Below are 21,431 nucleotides of genomic sequence, written 5' to 3' on the forward strand. Positions count from 1 at the left end.
TTTGGCGCTACGGAGCAAATTATGTCTTAAAACCGGTAAGAAAGAAAGGAAAAAATACGCCACCACGTATCAGGTCAAGATAGTTTATAATAAAAGTTGAAGTCAGTGCCACCAAGGATTTGTATAGTCTAACTATACAAATCCTTGGTGCCACACAAACTTTGATATGTTAAAGTATTTCATATTGCACATGATCGCTTTGCCCTAAAATCATGTGTAAATCATAAATGGTGTGTTATTGATTTCCATATCATCATGCTGCTCGCAAAGATATGTTCAAGCAAAGACATATACTATACGTCTCTGGTTCAAGTAATTTGCAAGCTTTACATTTTCAAATGTTATTATTAATCAAATCAGTCTTTTTAGCCAAAATTTGAGAAAATGGATGAAGGGTAAGAGAATAAGAGAAATTGTTTTACCAGAAACATGATGCATCCATATCACATTTTCCTTTCAGTCCAATTTCTTAGATATGTATTTTTCAATCCGATGATTGTTTTAACAAAGCGGTTGCAATAATATGCATTGTGTTCTTAAAACAGAGATATATCATAAAACAAAATTGACAGCATGATAAATTTGACATGAAAAAGCATCAACATATGATCTCTAACTTCCATCACATGTAAGGTCTTAGAACATATTGTACATAGCAACATCATGGACCACTTTGACAAAAATAAAATACTAACTGATGCACAACACGGATTCCGCAAAAGACGATCATGCGAATCCCAACTAATCGTAACCATCAACGACATTGCATCGAAATTAAAAAGTAGCGGCCAAGTAGACATCATCCTGCTTGACTTTGCAAAAGCATTTGACAAGGTACCACATCACCGCCTCCTACACAAGTTGGAATACTACGGCGTCAACCCCAAAACCAATAAATGGATTCGCTCCTTCCTACATAACAGAAAGCAGAGTGTGATATTAGAGGGTGCCGTCTCTTCACAAGTACCAGTACTCTCTGGTGTACCCCAAGGCACAGTCATTGGTCCATTACTGTTCCTGGCCTACATTAATGACATGCCAGCATCTACATCAGAGACCAAATTGTTCGCGGATGACAGCCTTCTCTTTCGTACCATCACCAACCAAGCTGACAGTGAACTTCTACAAAAGGACTTAACAGCATTGGAAGACTGGGAAAACAAATGGCAGATGAGTTTTAATGCCAAAAAATGCCTTGTCATTAGAATATCCCCCAAAAATAGACCAGTGATACAAACATCGTACCATCTTCACGGTCATACTCTAGACACAGAGGAAGCAAGTAAATATCTTGGAGTAACCATCAGCAACAACCTTACATGGGATAAACACATAGACAATACAGTAGGCAAAGGAAACAGAACGTTGGGGTTTATACGTAGAAACATCAAAGGCTGTACAAAACCTGTAAAAGCAGCTGCATATGTGTCCATGGTAAGACCTGCAGTGGAATATGCAAGCACAGTATGGGACCCAACCGCCCAAACTAAAATCAAGGCAATTGAACAGGTGCAGAAAAGAGCAGCACGATTTGTGAATAACAACTACACAGACCGAACACCTGGCTGTGTCACAAATATGGTTAAAAATCTAAAGTGGGAAAGCCTCGAAGAACGGAGGAAAACAAATAGATTGTGCATGCTATTTAAGATCCAGCATGAACTTATAGATATAGACCGTCACCAATATTTGACCCCGAATGATAACCGGACCAGAGGTAAAAACCGCTTCTTCCAAGAAAGAACAAGTACAGACACCTACGGCCAATCTTTCTTCCCGAGGACAATCAGGGACTGGAACAACCTACCAACATCAGTTACAGCGACCAACACCGTTGAGGGATTCAGAGCTGCCCTGAAGGCATGCTCTGAAAGGAAGTAGGAAAACCAGTTGTAAATAATTTTAATTGTATATTTTTTTGCGAACGTTTTAAATGTAATTTGTAAATAGCCAAGAGAAATCTTTCTGTGTTGCCCGACACTGCGTAAAGTTTTCGCGCGGAACCATTAACATTCAGCAATGAATCCGGTTCCTTACCTGGAAGAAGAAGAAGAAGAAATGAAGGCAACAGTAGTATACCGCTGTTCGAAAGAGAAAAAACAAATCCGGGTTACAAACTAAAACTGAGGGAAGATATCAAATTATACAAGCGAACTACGACACAATAGAAACACAACATTATACAAATATAGCCTTTGTATGAGGTCGATACAAGGATATTTTGACATGAAAGAAGTTTATTGACTGAGGACGAGCCGCCACGTCAACACGATAAGACTAACCAACGACGTTCAAATGAAAAAAAGTTTGAAAGCCAAAAACAAAAACAAAGTTGATCATAACCGAGTACCAAAAGTTCCAAAAAGTTGTGACCAATACGGCCAAGGTGATCCGCCTGGGACAAGGACATCCTTATAAATTTTATTAAATGACAATATAATAGATATGTTTTTATATGTTGTGATGTTATGCTATTGTTTCAGAAAAAGGGAGAAGGTTTGGGCCCATTAAAACGTTTAATCCCGCTGCAAATGTTTGCACCTGTCCTAAGTCAGGAATCTGATGTACAGTAGTTGTCGTTTGTTTATGTAATATATACGTGTTTCTCGTTTCTCGTTTTGTTTATATTGATTAGACCGTTGGTTTTCCCGTTTGAATGGTTTTACACTAGTTATTTTGGGGCCCTTTATAGCTTGTTGTTCGGTGTGAGCCAAGGCTCCGTGTTGAAGGCCGTACTTTAACCTATAATGGTTTAATTTTTGAATTGTTGTTTGGATGGAGAGTTGTCTCATTGGCACTCACACCACATCTTCCTATATCTATATACATGATTAAAATGAACTGGTGACTAATTACAGATAGACTTGCTACATGTCCCTTCCTAATTATGTTTTTTCTCTTTTTTTTCTATTTTGCCCCTTTAATAATTTTACTGCTATAACTAGGAGATTACAATTATACTGACATCTGCAGGAGGAAGGTGTGAAAATTACCTAAATTTGGTTAGATTGTTCATGAAAAAACACATATGTGTGCTTAAAAAATCTATGTGATAGAATTTGAACTAAATTCTCCAAGGACAATCAGTAGGCTGGTACTTATCAGTAAACATATAAATTAGTAAGAGAAAAATAATAGAAAGGGAATTGTAGTAAGTCTAAGCTACAGAATAAAAACGGATATATTACAAAAATACACATCCGTGTTTACCAATATATTGGTTAGACTTGCATGGTGATCTAAAAATTTCTTATATTAACACCTACCTATAATTGTTTTAAGGAGGTTCGCTACTCTGTTTAAAAATAACAAGCTTTTTAAAAGACATCTATAAATTGATAGTACATAAATAAAGAAAATATAAAAGCAGAAATAAATGATGGGTCCGTGTGCTTGTTTTCGAGATATGAGGCGTTGAAAATTTGGCGGGAAATAATTCTGTCTAGATTTTTCTTACATTTATTTAACATTGGCACGTTTTTTGTTTTGTTTAAAAAAAACTATAAAAAATAAAAAGAATTTTATAAGTTTTGGAAATATGCCTTTTTTTTACTTATTATTTTCAAATAAGTCATTTAAGGGGATATAACTCTTTTAGTAAATATTATATACTGGTCTAATATGGAAATTTTTAATTTTTACTTGTAGCAAGAAAACTAGTTCGGTGTCACCATTTTTTATTTTTATTTCCTTAAAACTTATTATAAAACCTAGTATTACAATTTAGCTCAAATTCTATCACATAGATTTTTTTAAGCACATATATGTGTTTTTTTCATGAACAATCTAACCAAATTTAGGTATTTCTCAACGATTCATGGCTTGGAAAATAGCACAGTGACCCATACTTTTTATTATATTAAAAAAAAGCATAGTAAATCTTCATTTTGGCTAAGTTTAATGAAATTCTTTCTCAAGAATCTAAAAGATATACCTATGACCTAAAGGTCTGTTATACCTGGTTTATGTGTATCCCCTATTTTGAATACAGGCGTGACGTTTGTGTGGTGATATCAGATGATACTTTGTCTGTTTCTAATGATCTGATGAATATTAAGGTGAGGATGTTTGTACATATTTCAATGTTTTGTTTTAGTACCCTGCCTGCGATGGTGCCAAGACCAGTAGCATTTATTTTAGGATTTATGTTTTTGATAAATTTAAAAACACCATCCCTATGTGTTGTAATGGGTTTCATTTTGGAATTTTAAAATACAACATGGATTCTTATGTTAGCATTTGCTTCAGATGTAAAATCCGACAGGAATTGTTTGTCGTAGTATGTTCGCCTTCTCAGATGAACTTGAGTGTAGTGTACATTTACTTCATACAGAATCTATGTCGATGTTTTCATTTTTATGGCTTTTGATATAAGAATATAGAGTGAAATTGTGGCCCCTTTATTTTAATATAAAAAAAAATCATATTTTCTATATACTGCCAGTACGAGTTTCTCATTCCTTTCTGAAGTTTCGAGTTTAATTTCTTGGTATTATTTTTTTTAAACTGGAGATTTCCCTTTATTCTTTTTATACCGTGAGTTTGTTTTGTTTGTTGACCAGTTTTTCAATTGGTTATTTACCCAATGTAGTTTCCGTTTATTACTAACGCTTTTTGTTGAAATATTCTAACCAATAGCTATAGATTTGTGAATATTGGTTTTGAAATAAAATTGAGGATGTAAATGAGGGGATGTGTCAAAGAGACAACAACCCTAATAGCTATCAAAGAATAGATAACAGTCGAAGTCCACAAATGGGTCTTCAATGCAGATGAAAAATCCCGCAGCCGGACGAACGGACCCAATACCGCTACAGCTGACCATAAATAAAAATGTTTTATACTTGTATATGAATACCAAGGAGGTTATCTAATATAACCTCCTTGATGAATACTAAGTTCCTTACCTGGAAGAAGAAGGTTATATAATATTCAAGATGTTCTACCATAGCTATGGAGCGTGTCGATTTTTTATAATCAGGAGATAAAAGTCAGTTTTACCAAGGATTTTATAGTTTCTATATGCAAATCCTTGGTTATACCAGAAGTCCATAACTAGTATAAATGGACATCTGGTTATACGAATATATTCTAAGATTTAAACGAAGTGAGAATAGTTTAAAAAGACGATATAAAAAACAGAGAGGAAACATGTTGAGTTCTATGAGAAAAACGAATCCAAAGTACTTTTATCGAAAATTCAGGAAACGAAAAAAGGCCAAACAAAGCAACATAAAATTAAACGATTTTGTGACTCATTTTAAAAACTTAGTTTCTAAAGAAGAAATTGACGACGGACCGGAAGAAGAAGTCAACAATGAAGTAATTTACGAAGAATTGGGCCGACCTTTTACGGAACAAGAAATTGATGTTTGCGTTAAAAAATTGAAAACTGAAAAAGCAACAGGCTATGACAATCTATTAAATGAATTTTTGAAGGAGTGTAAATTAGTCCTACTGCCATTGTTATGTAAACTTTTTAACGTAATACTTATTACCGGTTGGTTTCCAGAAATATGGGTCAAGAGTGTTTTAGTTCCGCTATTTAAAAAAGATCAAGTTGATGATACAGGAAATTACAGAGGAATTTCGCTTGTGTCTCATGTTGGGAAATTGTTTACTTCTGTCATTAATACAAGACTATTGAAATGGTGCAAAGAATACAGTATATTGACTGATGCGCAATTTGGATTTGTCCCTGGATATGGTACACACGACGCGATTTTTGCCCATCATTCTATTGTATCAAAAAGTTTACGTAAAGGAAAGCGTCTCTATTGTTGTTTCATTGATTTTGTCAAAGCTTTCGACAGTGTGTCACATTATGTTTTATGGCAAAAAATGTTAAAATGCGGTATTAGTGGAAATTTACTGAATCTTATTAAATCAATGTATTCTAAGTTAAAAACTTGTGTTAAATTAGATGGTGAATTTTCAGATTTCTTTCATTGTAATGTTGGCCTAATACAAGGCGAATCATTATCACCATTTTTATATGCAATTTATGTAAATGACATAGAAATTGAGTTAATTAAACAAGGAATAGAACCATATGAAGTAAAATTGTTAAATCTTTATCTTTTTATGTATGCTGATGATACAGTTCTCTTCAGCGAAAGTATTTCTGATTTACAAAAAATGATAGTCACTGTATATGATAGTTCATACAAAAATGGTCTTGATATTAATTTAAGAAAAACCAAAATAGTTGTTTTTCGTAACAAAGGTGTACTGAAAGAGAGCGAAAAATGGTATTTGAATGGTAAAATGATAGAAATGTGTGATCAGTTTGTATATCTTGGTTTGTTATTAAACTATAACGGTACTTTTACTGTAACACAGAAAACACTATCTGAACAGGGTAGAAAGGCTACATTTTGTTTATTGAGTAAGATTTATGATGATTGTTATAACACTGAGACTTTGATGTCCCTTTTTGATACATATGTAACAAGTATTGTGAATTACGGTTGTGAAATATGGGGTTTCCATAAAGGAGCTGATATAGAAACGCTTCATTTGTATTACTTAAAAAGAATTTTGAAAGTGAGAAAAACGACTGTGAGCCATATGGTGTATTTTGAACTTGGTCGTTTACCATTGTATGTTAATAGATATGTAAGAATGGTACGTTATTGGTTGAAGCTATTAGAATCTAATAATTGTATATTGAATAGTATTTATGAAGATATGTACGAATCTAGTTTTGTCAAACCGAATGATAAACTCAATTGGAGTTGTAAAATAAGAGACATACTAAACAGGTATGGATTTAATGATATATGGTTAGCACAAAGTGTTGGAAATAGTCAATTATTTTTGCATGAATTTAAAAAAAGAATTGTTGATAATTATATAGCCGAAGCCTTGTCATTTTTTGAAAACACTTCAAAATGTTATTTATATCAATATATACATGATGGACATACTTTGCAATTTTATTTGAATCGACCATTGAACAGTTTATATCAGTCATATGTAACTAAATATAGAATAAATTCACATTCACTTAATGTAGAAACTGGAAGATACTTTAATATTTCCAGAAATGAGCGTGTTTGTAATATGTGTAATAAGAAAGTCATCGAAGACGAATATCATTTTATATTAGAGTGTGATAAATATGTAAATGTCAGAAGTAAATATATTAAGATATATTATTACAGAAACCCATCTACCTTCAAATTAGTTCAATTACTATCTGTAAGAAATATTAAAGAATTAAATAATCTGGGTAAATATCTGTACGAGGCAGAGAAAATTCGTAACACTTGATTTTTGTTTTGTACCTTTATTACCAATGTAAATTATATGCCAAACTCCGCTATATATAGTAATGCTGTATATGTTTATGTATATGTTTATGTAAACTGTATAATTTGTGTATGTATTTAATCCTATGAGCTGTATATTTGCTTACGGAATAAAGAATTATTATTATTATATATACACATGGAAAAAAAGTATTGCAACACCTGGATTTTTTAAACCTTGGAAAATGAGCTTCATTTTTTGAATAGAATATTATAAACTATTTGTATAATGATATTGAAACATTGTTAATGATAACATTGTGAATAAAACAAATTAAAAAATGTATAAAAAAAAGATTTTAATCAACAACAATTTTGATCACAAAATGAAGTATTTTTTTGCACTATAAAAAAGCATTTTACAAATTTATCTGTAATCGAATGTCAGACAGTTCAAAATAAACCTCAAAATGATTGTTCACGTCATGGTTGATCGTAATAGGCCAAAGACTCAATACTTTGTGTAGCCTCCATTCACACGAATAACCGCAAATTGCAAATGCTATATTAAATTTTGCAAATGCTATATAATTAGTGCAAATGCTATAATAAATACTGCAAATTATTTAAATTGTCAAGAATTATGGAAACGACTTGTTATTTATTTTTACTTGAGACTCCGCCCATTTCTAAAATTATCACCACCTCTTTTAATTACAGGCTATAAACATTATTCCTGTAAACTTTAACAACATTTGTAGCGTTTTTCATTAACTGTTTTCAATATGGCGTATGCAAATAATTTGCACGGATTTCTGAGTGTATTTCAAAACATTGTAAAGTGACATAGTACATGCTTTAAACAATGATGATCGATGGGGGGGGGGGGGGGAGGGGGTCATCGATGCTTCCTTTGATTGTATGGATGTTGCATCGAACCGGCTGTGAAGGATCCATTACATGTTGTCAATTTAAATTTTCAAACTTAGTTATTTGAAGAGTTGAAATCGATGAGGATAAAAACACCTGTTTTCTGGTTTACGGGTATATTAGCTATATGTGTAGGATTTAATAATGTCCCCAATGAAAAAGTGTCCACCGGACATTATTTCCTAGTAAATACGGTCTTGGGACACTATTTAGTTATTTATATGTGTTCTGGACACATTTTTCTATGAAAAACTGTCCTCAGGTATGAAAAAGTGTCCCTGAAAGTGGACATAATTAAATACTATACTTGAGTGATAAGATGTCCACCTGGACATTTTTTCACAGGACATTTTTGTCCTCCTGGACTTTTTTTTATATATATGATTAAATAACATTCATTGCTAAGTTATATTACTAATTTAAATGTATTCTAATCTATACCTGCTAATTTTTAATACACTAATTTTGTTACTTTGACAGGAATTACTTGATTATGACATATGAATAAAACAGCATCTAGCTTGTCACAGTGTACCACTAGTTTTTCCACATTTTCTTTTGCCTTCTTGTCATAGTACATATATACAGTTCTTCAAATTTGATTTTAAACTTTTCACATTTCCTTCTTATAGTTCTTCTTTTATTTCGATTTGTATTATCAGGATATTTCTTATAACTTATATAGTTGTAAATTTCTCTGTATTCCTTTCCATCCATTTTTTATTTTGTTTATAATAATCAATTTCTTTTAACTTTCTTATTTTATTAAAATTCAAGCATAATAAAACATTATAATGACCATTGTATTACTTCCCTTGGAGGACATAATTTGTTAATAATAGTAGGATTTAATAATGTCCTCTATTTCCGAGTCTATTTCATAGCATTCTGAAGTCAAGTGGACACTATTTCATAGATATTGCTATGACAATCTGTCCATTTAGGGGACAATTATCCATAGCAATGGACATTATTGAATACCTAAATTCTAGGAAATAGTGTCTATGTGGACACAATTTCCCAGGACACTATTTTGCAGTACATATGTGCAGATTAGAACTTATCGGTTCGGCTTTATGGATTAAACTCAGGTGATATTTAAGTAATGTTTAACTAGTTCTATTTCAATAATTTATATCACAAAACAATAAAGGCTGTGTTTTTAATTTGAACTTCAGACAATTCGGTGTTGCAATACTTTTTTCCATGTGTATAATATTAAAAAGGGTCAAAAGGAAATTGTGGTGCTTTGTATAATCAAAGTGTTTTTGGTAAACAGTTATATTTCATTTCAATGAATTAGAAATAACAAATAATGATTATATGTGAACGACTTGTTCATAAGATTGTCCTGTTTTATTTTAATAAAAAATTACAAATAATAATCTATTTTTGCAGTCTTGTTTTTAAAAACCCTCCCCTGAAAAGTTATTGATATCCGGTGTGAATGACGTCACGAAAATTAAAAGGAAAGAAAGACAATCTGTTTTCTGCTCTTCACAAAGTAACGATTTTAAACACAATTAAGCCGAGTTCATGGTCAGAGTGAACTAAACAGACTTCTCTCTTCATTAGATTACCCAGTGTTCACAGATAGACATGAATAGTCTGTCATTAAGCGAACTGTGCTGTTTGTTCTGCTGTCCACCATGTCCCTCACGAATCGCAGCTAAACTGGCTTTTTTGCCTCCTGAACCAACATATTCATTAGTTCCTGATGAAACAGGCTCAAAATTCAGTCTACACTTAACAGAAAAAGCTGAGTGGCAATATTCACAGCGTGAATTAGACTGTATAGAAGTGTTCTACACTAGAACCACAAAAGGAAACCGTATTGCTTGTATGTTTGCTAAATGCTCACCAAATGCTAAGTACACATTATTATTCAGTCATGGTAATGCAGTAGATTTGGGACAGATGAGCAGCTTTTACATAGGACTTGGTTCTCGCATAAACTGTAATATATTTAGTTATGATTATTCTGGTTATGGTGGAAGTTCTGGGAAACCATCAGAGAAAAACCTGTATGCTGATGTTGATGCAGCGTGGAATGCTTTAAGAACCAGATTTGGCATTAACCCCCAGAATGTTGTTTTATATGGACAAAGTATAGGCACTGTACCAACAATAGATTTGGCATCCCGATATGAAGTTGGTGCAGCTGTTCTTCATTCACCACTGACGTCAGGAATGAGAGTTGCATTTCCTGATACGAAAAGAACTTGGTTTTTTGATGCATTTCCAAGGTAGGATAAGTTAAAATTTAGCATTTTCCCTGAAGATGCTGGCTGGTTATTTTGTTTGTCTGATTTGGCCTTTCATATACATGATATAACGCTATTTTAATGAAATATTTAAGGACTTGCAAGATAAACACATTACTCAAATCATATCAAATATCTACATGAAGCTTAAACCACAGTCACACCTTACCAGGAAGCCTGAATGTACATGTAAGCTAAAAGAATATTTTTTCTTCAATCCATTCAGGTCCATTAGATGTTCGTCCATATCTGTTTCATTTCCGTCTGTTATATCCGTTTATGTCTTTCAGTCCAGTGGAAAATTTTTAGCATGTTCAAAACTTTGAACTGACATCCAACTGTTGAAGTGATGAAGTGTCTGTACTGGCGTAGAACAAACATGTAAGGTAGTCATCGGTTATGTTTCCGTTTTGTATCTGTTACATGTCCATAATTATATACCTTAAAAGTCTGGTAGACAAATTGACCAACAGACTTCTACTGGATAATTACCGAATGTTCTTAGTGAATAGATGTCGGTTAAAAATGTTGCCTTAGAAATAATTGGTAATTCATGAGTCAGAGATTTCTTTTGTCATGTTAGTGTCATGGATATTTTGGGCTCGACTTTAGAATCACAGTTCAGGCACCATTATTGATATTTTTGTCTGACACATTTTTCCTCTTCCTTTTCCACCCCTACCCTTTCATGCCTTTGGTGGCATGTTGAAGAATTAAACTGAAATCAGTTAAACAAAAACTTTTAAATTATTTTAGTCATGTGTGTGTGTGATTTACATGTATTATTATTGCCGCCTTTAGTTTTCTGCTCATCTTGTATAGTCTAATATGCATGATATGTACATTTGTTTTATCCGGTACGCTTCAATTATGTGTCCGTTTTATGCAGTACTCATCGGTTGAATTTACGTTTAATGTCTGTTCTGTGGGGTACGTTTTTCGTATCTCGTATGTTGCATATGCTGTGTGTGTCCCTTAGCCATTCATTCCGCATCCTTTTTATTAGGTCAGTAAATCAACAGACTCCCAATGGATAAAATTTTGTCAACAGAAAACTTTATTTTCATCCGTTCAGGGTTGTTTGAGCTTTTGGTTAGGTGTGACCACAGCTTTAGGAAAAGGTACACATGTACCCTGTTCAAGCTTTTGAGTTGAGAAGTTTCAAACGGTAATTATTATCAATTCAAAACAGCTATATACATAAATAAAAAAAATATAATACCGGCCATTACCGGGGCTTACTCTAGTAGACAACTGTCTATAAAGTCCATTTCCTGTCTTTTCTTTGTGCTTTTCCGACCATCAGAAGTGATGTCACTGATGTTAAAAAATTGGCTTTCTTTCAGTCACTTTCTTCATCAGCAATTTTCACCAAGTCATTGAAACAGCAATTTTATCATTTACAAATAAAGAAATTTACTATGTAAACAATGTGTTTTCTTAAGAACTTTAGAAAAGAGGTTATAATTAATGCATTGACTTTAAAGTTGGTTGCATGTTACAATGTATTTCATAAAGACAATCTTATTACTTTTTCCTGTACTTGTTAAAAAAAATTCAGAGGTTGAAGACTTATAAATAACTTTAGACAACACACACTTATCATTGAAAGTTTGAAGTAATTTGTATTTTTAGATCCACCTGACTGTTGTCAAGTACTTTAAGATTTTTTTTTATTCAAACACACCTACATGAAGGCCCATGCAACTCTGTTGTGACTCATTTATACACGTATTTCAATTTTTGTACAGTTAAATGTTTTTAAAACAAAATGTTGCATAAATATAGAATAACAGAATCTGAAGTGAATATGTATAATTTAAATGTTTTCAAGACAGATAGTCAACTCAAACAAGCCTGAACATAAATATATATATATACATTGTAAACGTGCATTTAACTTTTTTTGTTTTGATGAAATTATTGCCCATTTTTAGGTTTTAAAAAAAACAAAAAAACACTGTCACTGGTCTGGGAGCAGGGATGCAAATTAATACTTTTTAAAAAGATCAATCTATTGCATATAATTATCTTAATGTAATTTGTTTTTCAGCAGAATCACACATATTTTATATACATGACATATACATGTATGCAAAAAAAAAAAATCCACTTAATAGGCTATTATTTGAACTTGGAATTATTTTTAATTATGGAATTTGCTTGATTTCTTGTTATTGAAATTTTGAATAATTTCCATGTTTATTCTGTACTGAAATGTTCTGTGCTGCGCACAACACTTTCTTTTACAAAGAAAATAGCATATTTTCAATAGAATGTACTGTGCCGCGCACAACACTATATAACCAAAATACATTGTACATTGTTGTATGGAAAGTGTTATTAACCACTCAAAAGATTATAATACCAAATAAACATGGAATTTATTAAAAATTTTAAACACAAGAAATTATGCAAATTCCATAATTAAAAATAGTTCCAAGTTTAAATAAAAGTCTGTTACTTGTATTTGCACCTTTTGGTACAACAATCGACTGTTTTATGAAAAAAATTGTTTATAATTTACAACTATCTAAAATCTCCATAATATAAATGCCTATAATTTTACATGTAGAAGACACATAAAGTCATAAATTTTAGCAAATGATTTATTAAACTGTTTTTGACTTCTTTACCTTCTCTATCGAAGAGTTCCATTTCTTTTGTTCAATTTTTACTGGATATCCATCGGCCTGTTTCTTGGACATTGTACATCTCATTTTTTTTTAAATTTAAGTTACAGGTTTTTTTTTAATTCTATATTTCAGTATAGAAAAAGTTCCAAAGATAACCTCTCCAGTGCTTGTGATTCATGGAACAGAAGATGAGGTCATAGATTTCTCACATGGTTTACAAATACATGAACGATGTCCACGAGCTGTTGAACCATTGTGGGTGGAAGGAGCTGGACACAATGATGTTGAGCTGTATGGACAGTATCTAGATCGACTGAAACAGTTTATTAATTCAGAATTAGCACTTAACTGATTGGCAGTTCTGATTATGTTCATATCAAAATTTTAATAGAAACATATTGTGACTTATGTATTTTCAGGTACAATGTCTGAGATATTGTTTGGTTTGAAATTTAAAATGTGAATTGGTTGAACAAGGATAATTTATATTTTGCAATTCTCAGCAGTTCTTTAACTCATTTCATGTGTCAGATTTGAAAAAGGGTATACATGTATATGTTTTTTTTTAAAGAACATTTGTATACTATACATACATGTAGATCATTATGTTTGTATGATTGAACAATGCCAGCTATCTCGGTATATATACCTATTTCAGGATAAGGAAGCATATAGTTTTCAAGACATTATAAAAAACTTGAGTAATAAAGTACTTGTATGATAAGATACATGTAAATCATTATTAAGATATATACTACAGAAAATAATCATACAACAATGATAAGATTGATCAGAAGTGTTTAATTAACTTCATCAGTCGTGTTTCTACAGTGCATTGACGTAGGGCAGACTTATTATTTGTAAAATCAATATACATGTACATGTAGTGCTGAGAAAGGGTTAATATTTGTAAGATTTTCAACCGCTGATTTTCAAAGTACAGTACTGTTAAAAGTTCTTTCCTCTAGACTAATCAGTGTTTGTTGGTAGTTAATTTCATCTTATATATTTATCTTGTACATGCCTATTGGCATGATCTGTAAGACTAAAGTTTGACTGATAGTTTATGACATTTGGGAAAATGTTAATGTAAGAGCAAAAGTTGAAACAAAATCAAACTTGTATTCAGAAACAAAATCAAACTTTTGTATTCAAAATTATCAATGATCCTGATTTTTGGTTTGTTTTCAAATTCCATTTTAAACAATTGAGAAAGACAATTGACATGACTGTGGACAAGTTATGCACAGTAACATTTTTCACATGAAATTTTTGAATATTATTTAGATATATATGATGTGTACTGTGAAGATAAACTAGTCAATTATTCGTTCCACATTTTTTTTTGTTAAAGGTATGTAGGTGTATAACCATAATAATATGAAGAGTTATGTAGGTAAACATTCAATCTTTAGCTGAATAACTTAATATAAGACATGTAAGAAAGAAAAATTTGGAAAGGTTAACATGGTTAAAGGAGCAACGTAATTTTTTTATTTAGTTAAAGATCAAACAATGTATGTTATGGCCAAACATAACACCTGTCTAAACTGACTGGACATATTTCTGGACCTTTACTTACATCAATCCGTTATATAAGATTGATATTTCATACAGCAGAATTGCTATACTTAGCTTCATCCCCAGCTAAGCTGGTGTGTGATCATAAAAAAAGATGAATAGAATCGTTTGTAAGCTAAAAACCTTTTGTTTTATAGCATCAGCTGGTCATACAAAGTAACAAAACCAACAAGTTTTTCTTAAAATCCAAATTTATGGGGTTGCTTAATATGAAGATTATTTTCCACCTTATTTGAAAAGAAACAAATAAGAAATTATTATGTTTTGGTGTAAATATAGGTTTTTCTGTACATTTTTTTATCTGCTCTTATCAATTTTTGTATGTTTTATGACTGTCTCAATATTCACGACATTGCTGGAAATTGTTAATTATCTCTTTCCTGTTTCAAGCTTTGCTAACAAAAAAATCAAAGAAATAAATGCACATATTACATATATATTTGTAATAATAGTATCAACATGTTCTTTTACATCATACATGAAATATTAAAGCATGTTAAGTTTTGTATGAACAGTTAATTATGCATGTTCTGACATGTATATTACGTTGTTCATATATTATGTATATTTTTGAGTTTAAAAACATGTCACCTGTATAAAATATTACCATGAGAAGGGGACCAGTGTAATACCTATTCCACAAAAGAAGTACAGTTATAATCAACATTTATATGATATATCAGAGCCCTGAATTGTTTTAAATGTCCTCCATCCCTATGAAAATGTTGGGAGAGAATATTAAGTATTAAGAATTTTGTCATTGAAAGTGCATATCCGTGCTAACCTTATCACTGTATCACCTCTAAAGTTCTTAAAATGATATGTTCATACTGTTATCCTGGAACATTATTTTTGCAACTTGGTCATGTACCAGCATAAAGGGCACTCCATTGTAACCCCCAAAATGAAAAGTACCTTGGAGGAAAAATCTCCAATGCTTATTTATACTAGTGTTTATCAATACGTTGTATCATAGAATAGCTTTCTGTTTCTGAAATTCACAGAAATAGGTCAAACCGAAGTTTTGACAAAACCTTGAAGTAATCATTCTTAAAAGTAGAAAGGGTCAGAATGAATAATTAATCAGATTACCCGTGTGCTTGAATGATGTAGGAAAAATATTGGAAGGAAATATTTGTTAATTTATAAACATAGCATTAGAGTTTTTGTAAGAGAAATGATAAAAAATTCAAAGGTCAGTCTATTTGTTAGGAGACAAATGTAAAAAATGAATTTATTTTTCATAGAAGTAACTATGTACAAACTTTTCTCATGTGATAACTGAGTCATATTCAAGGAGTGAAGTTCATTATTATTTTTGAAGATTATATCTGTATTTTTGTGGAAGATTTTTGTTCTGTAACTGTGTTATAAACTTACGTAAGATTTCGTCCAAAGAAAAGTATTGTCTATACCTCTTTTATTCTGTAAATAATTCCTTGTATATTGTCATCATAGAACTATTGGTTGATATCATATCCATGAATTGGTGAAATAATAGGTATTGTTTAATTTATTGTACATTTAATATATAGAATCATGAGTTTTAATATGCCAAACATGGGATTGAAATTTCTTGGAAGTAGAAAGCACAATAGTAACATTTATATGAAGATTGGGAACTCTTTCTTATTCCGCTTCTTTCATAATATAAATAGTGTGTTTTATTGAAACATACAAGACTTTAAGATGAAGTTGAAGAACAGCAACGAAAGGGCTGTTCCTTTGGTTTTTGTGTGTTTTTTTTGTTTTGGTGGGTACTGATTTCATGGATAGACACCCCCATATCTTTTTTTTTTCCAAAATACATTAAAACCCAAATAATACAATAATGATCCCAAACAGGCTTCTCCCATTTATCAATATATATCAATATATATGTACAACAGAAAAAAATCTCACCATCAAGTATGTTTCAATAGAACACACCTTACACAAACTTGGATATAAGTCTCTTCTTTGGTTAAGATTCATTTAGACAATTGAAGGTTGAACAAGATAAGATAAATAATAAAATCATTATTATTATAAAAAAATGATGGAGCAACTTGAATATGAAGGAGTCTTGTGTGTGTGTGTGTGTGTACTTCAAAGAAATTCAAGGTCATGCTTTTGCTCACTTTATGACACTTTATGTGTAGAGATGAACATATAAAAGAAATTACACTGCTTTCTTGTTACACATTGCTTAAAATTTGGTGTTCCACTTTATATAGGAATAAATCCTATCAACAAAAGTAATTCCATCTTTACAAAATACCAAAAAAAGATAAAGCAGTTTTTCAAGGAAGCACTGTAATTGATAAATATTTTCCTTATTGAGTATATATTATATTTTTCAATTTTTATCTATTGTTATATGTAGAGATACTTAAATTATTTGTTTGGGGTGTACAAGGACATTAGTCAATTTCAATAAACTTGAGATTATAAGTAAAATATGAAGAGTTTTATTATGCAGCAATACTCTTATATTTCATGTATTTTCATTATCATAAAAATATGTAATTACTTCCCACTAGCAGGATTAACATTTAATATGTGTTGGATAACAGTTTCCTTGTTATGGATTTATTTTTCATCACTTAAGAATTCAAAATATTCATTTATTTTAGATTAAATGTATTGTTTTGTTACTAGTGATCTCGTTTTTTTTGTTACTGTACATTTCGTTCGTATATTAACAGCTATTTATTAAATTTAATAGATTATTTCTTAAAAGGAAGTATATAACAACAAGAAAAAATACTATCATTAGGAAGACATAGTTATTATTGTATTTATTTTGACATTTTATTGCATTCAAGTATTGAAAATACAATTTTTATAGAGTCCATTAGGAAAGCATTATGTGTAAACTTTTCAATTATGAATTTATTGAGATACAGATGTTTCTTGAAATATATAAAGCAAATGATGGAGAAGAAAAGAGGCATTATAAACAAAAATAACTTTTATTACACTTTTTTTCAAAATAGTTATAAAAACTTATTAATTGAGCCCCCACCTCCCCCTAAAAAAATTGAGTGAAAGAAAAGACTGCATTAAATAAATTTTGTATGCATAATTAAAAGTTAAATCTGTAATTAGTCATCGGTAAAATAACTTTAATTACAAATGTCTTCTTTTCCAGGAAGTTGAATAAGTACACATTAGTAAGATTTCATGTTTACATACTTTCATAATCAGTGATTAAACAGGATACATAATCCACTATACCAAGTGTTTAAGGGAAATGTCAAGTTATATCGGTATGTTGTAGAATGTTTCTGTTACACTATCAATTAAAACTAATTTTAGAGTGATGGAAAGTTATCATACCTGTTCAAAATGAACATTGAATTGTGTCCCTTTGAAACCACATAGAATTTTACCCCGGTTTTCATGTCATTAAAAAATAAAAAACTGTGAACAGAAAATTAGTATTATTGAATGTATCAAAATTGATTTGATTTGGTGCTTCTATAATTTAAACTAATCATGTTTTAACATTTTTTTCTTGCTGTTGGTAAAGACAGTTTGATTTGTAATAGGAACGTTTCAAATAGCTTCTGTTAAAATGAAATAGAATTGGTCCTTTGCAAGAAGTATTTGTTAAAATATATAGAGTTTATACTGTACAGTTTGCTAATATGAAAGTAGATTTACAGTTGTAAGTAGTAGGTACTTGTTTAAATAGTCATGGGAAGGTGTTGTATGAAGATGTTAGATAAACTTTAAAAAACAAAAGCTATACAGTGTAATTTAAATGGAAGTTAATTTTTGTCCAAAATATCAGATGATTTTAGTAAGTTTTATATTTTCAATTATTTCCATTTAATTGAAATTATCTACTACAGCTGTATTATCTTTTTAGTTATCTGTTTAATCAATTTATTTTAATTTTTATTTAGAAAACCACATATCTCATGGTTAACAAGCACATATTTGATATTGTATAAATTAATTTTTGAAGCAGTTTTGGTTTATTTGATAGCGAGAGATAGAAGGAATTACAATCAGCACATGTTAAAATTATCAACATCATTAAGATTTTCTCTTTGTATTAATTTTGTTGTGTAAGTAATTTTTTTTCTGTTCCTCCTTATTTCATTTTGTCTTTAATAAATGTAAAATGACTACTGTTATTTTTTGTTTGTGATACTCAGAACATATGAAAAAGGTATTGTGGATTTTTTTCCCATCAGCTGTATTCATCACATAAATTTGTCAAAGTGAAGTCATTTCTGTTCAACTAGGTTCCACTAGAAAGCAAATTGTCACTTGTTAAAATGTTTATCTGGTCGAATTTAGTTATGGACCATTTTCATTTCTTAGACTTTAATAACCAAAACAAGTTTATTTAAGGTCAAGAAGTTTGGTTTATTAAAATATCTTTGACTATCACATAAAAGTCATATGACATGCAATCTATAAATCATATCAAAAGTTGCAGTGAAAGAAATATTTAAAAATGCAAACATGCTGTGTGATAATGCAATACTAAGACATAACAACTGTTGTAACAGCACAATATAAATTTATTTTATGCAATGTGGATCATAGCTACCAGGGTTGTAATTTTATATTTGTGTCTACAAAAGACCCACCAGTGACACTAAAATTAAAAGATGATCAAAAGCCAAATAAAGTAAAAATTCCTAAGTGTTGTGAAATACGGTTAATGTTGTCTATTCCTGAGGTAGAAATGTCTTAGTAATTCAAAATTTCAAAGTTTTATAAACAGTTTATTTATAATTATGACCATATCAATGATTATTCTTGTCAACACATCAGTTCTGACTACTAGGCTAATGATACCATTGGAGATCAAAACCAACTCCAACAGCAGTGTCATCGACCCAGTGGTTGTAAATACACTCATCAAGATCAGTATGCCCTCAATTTTTTTCAAACCTATTTGGAAAAAAATAGTGTATCAGTTAGATTGTTTTATAATTATGACAATATCAACATTGATCAATGATTATTCATGTCAACACATCAGTGATGACTACTAGGCTAACGATACCATTGGAGAACAAAACAAACTCCAACAGCAGTGTCATCGACCCAGTGGTTGTAAATACACTCATCAAGATCAGTATGCCCTCAATTTTTTTCAAACATATTTGGAAAAGAAATAGTGTACCATTTGATTGTTTTATAATTATGACATATCAATGATTATCCATGTCAACACATCAGTGAAGACTACTAGGCTAATGATACCATTGGAGAACAAAACAAACTCCAACAGCAGTGTCATCGACCCAGTGGTTGTAAATACACTCATCAAGATCAGTATGCCCTCAATTTTTTTCAAACCTATTTGGAAAAGAAATAGTGAATCAGTTAGAATGTTTTATAATTATGACAATATCAATGATTATTCATGTCAACACATCAGTGATGGGTACTAGGCTAATGATACCATTGGAGAACAAAACAAACTCCAACAGCAGTGTCATCGACCCAGTGGTTGTAAATACACTCATCAAGATCAGCATGCCCTCAATTTTTTTTTCAAATCTATTTGGAGAAGAAAAAAGTAAAATCACAAAAATACTGAACTCAGAGGAGAATCAATTCGGAAAGTCCATAATCACATGGCAAAATCAAACGACAATACACATCAAAAACGAATGGACAAGAACTGTCATATTCCTGACTTGGTACAGAAATAGTGTATCAGTTAGATTGTTCCTTAAATCTATGGCTGCATCATTTCCTTTGTCGCATAAGGACAATATATGTCTCTTCTGTAAGTTCATTATTTAAAAAATACAAATCTTAAAACAAAAGTAGAAGAGCTGATTCAACCAGAAAAATATGAAATGTATAGCTAAATCCCAACGAGGAATCTGGGATTTGCATGAGGGAGATGTCTTTGTTTCAACATTAATTCTTCAGGTAACGAAGATCACACACGTTGCTTATTATTTCAATGAAGCATTGAGATTGATTCCACACGAAACCCCTATTAAACAGAAGTCGTTTTGTTGACTGTCGAATAAACTCATCATAGATACCAGGACTACATTTAGTATACGCCAGACGAGCGTTTCGTCTACAAAAGACGCATCAGTGACGCTCGAATCCAAAAAGGTTAAAATGCCAAATAAAGTACAAAGATGAAGAGCATTGAGGACCAAAATTCCTTAAAGTTGTGTCAAATACACCTAAGACTATCTATGCCTGAGGTAGAAAATCCTTAGTATTTCAAAAAATTCAAAAATTTGTAATCAGTAAATTTATAAATATAACAATATCAATGACAATTCATGTCAGCACAAAAAGTGCTATGAAGGCTGATCCTACATATGTGCTATCTTTGATTCATATATTGAACTTTAAGGGCATACAATACAGTTCAGGGGAGGTAATGACGTTGCTAACGTAAAATGTTATTTTCGCGACGTCAAACTGTGACATATTGGGAAAAGATGCATTTTTCGACTGATTTTTATCATTTAAACTGATTTAATTTGAAAACGAGTTCATGGACTCCTATTTTTCAAAACGGCAATTTGTTTCAGTTTGCAGGGAGATTATGTGACCCAAATTTTATAAAACTGTAAAGAGAGGATTTTTTTTAATTTTGATAAACATGCATCAAAAAATGACTTTTTCCTCAATTCATGAACATTAGATAAATATGAGTTATTTCTAAATAAAAAAAATGCATTTTTTTTAGGATACTTATTAAATACAGAAATTAACGATTATTTAACAAAAAACAATTTGTGTTTATCTTTTATAACAAAAAAGTTATGTCTTTCTTTCGA

The 21,431-nt window shown here is 30.9% G+C and overlaps 1 protein-coding gene across 1 annotated transcript; it reads left to right on the top strand.

Moving 5' to 3' along the window:
- Positions 1-9,627: 9,627 nt before the first annotated feature.
- On the top strand, positions 9,628-18,783 carry LOC134715203 (alpha/beta hydrolase domain-containing protein 17B-like). The gene is made up of 2 exons (XM_063577233.1): positions 9,628-10,429; positions 13,216-18,783. The coding sequence occupies exons 1-2, from the start codon at positions 9,783-9,785 to the stop codon at positions 13,433-13,435; spliced, it is 867 nt and encodes a 288-aa protein (XP_063433303.1). The 5' UTR covers positions 9,628-9,782; the 3' UTR covers positions 13,436-18,783.
- Positions 18,784-21,431: the final 2,648 nt, after the last annotated feature.

This window comes from Mytilus trossulus, chromosome 4 (assembly GCF_036588685.1).
Source record: "Mytilus trossulus isolate FHL-02 chromosome 4, PNRI_Mtr1.1.1.hap1, whole genome shotgun sequence".
Classification (NCBI taxonomy): Eukaryota; Metazoa; Mollusca; class Bivalvia; order Mytilida; family Mytilidae; genus Mytilus; species Mytilus trossulus.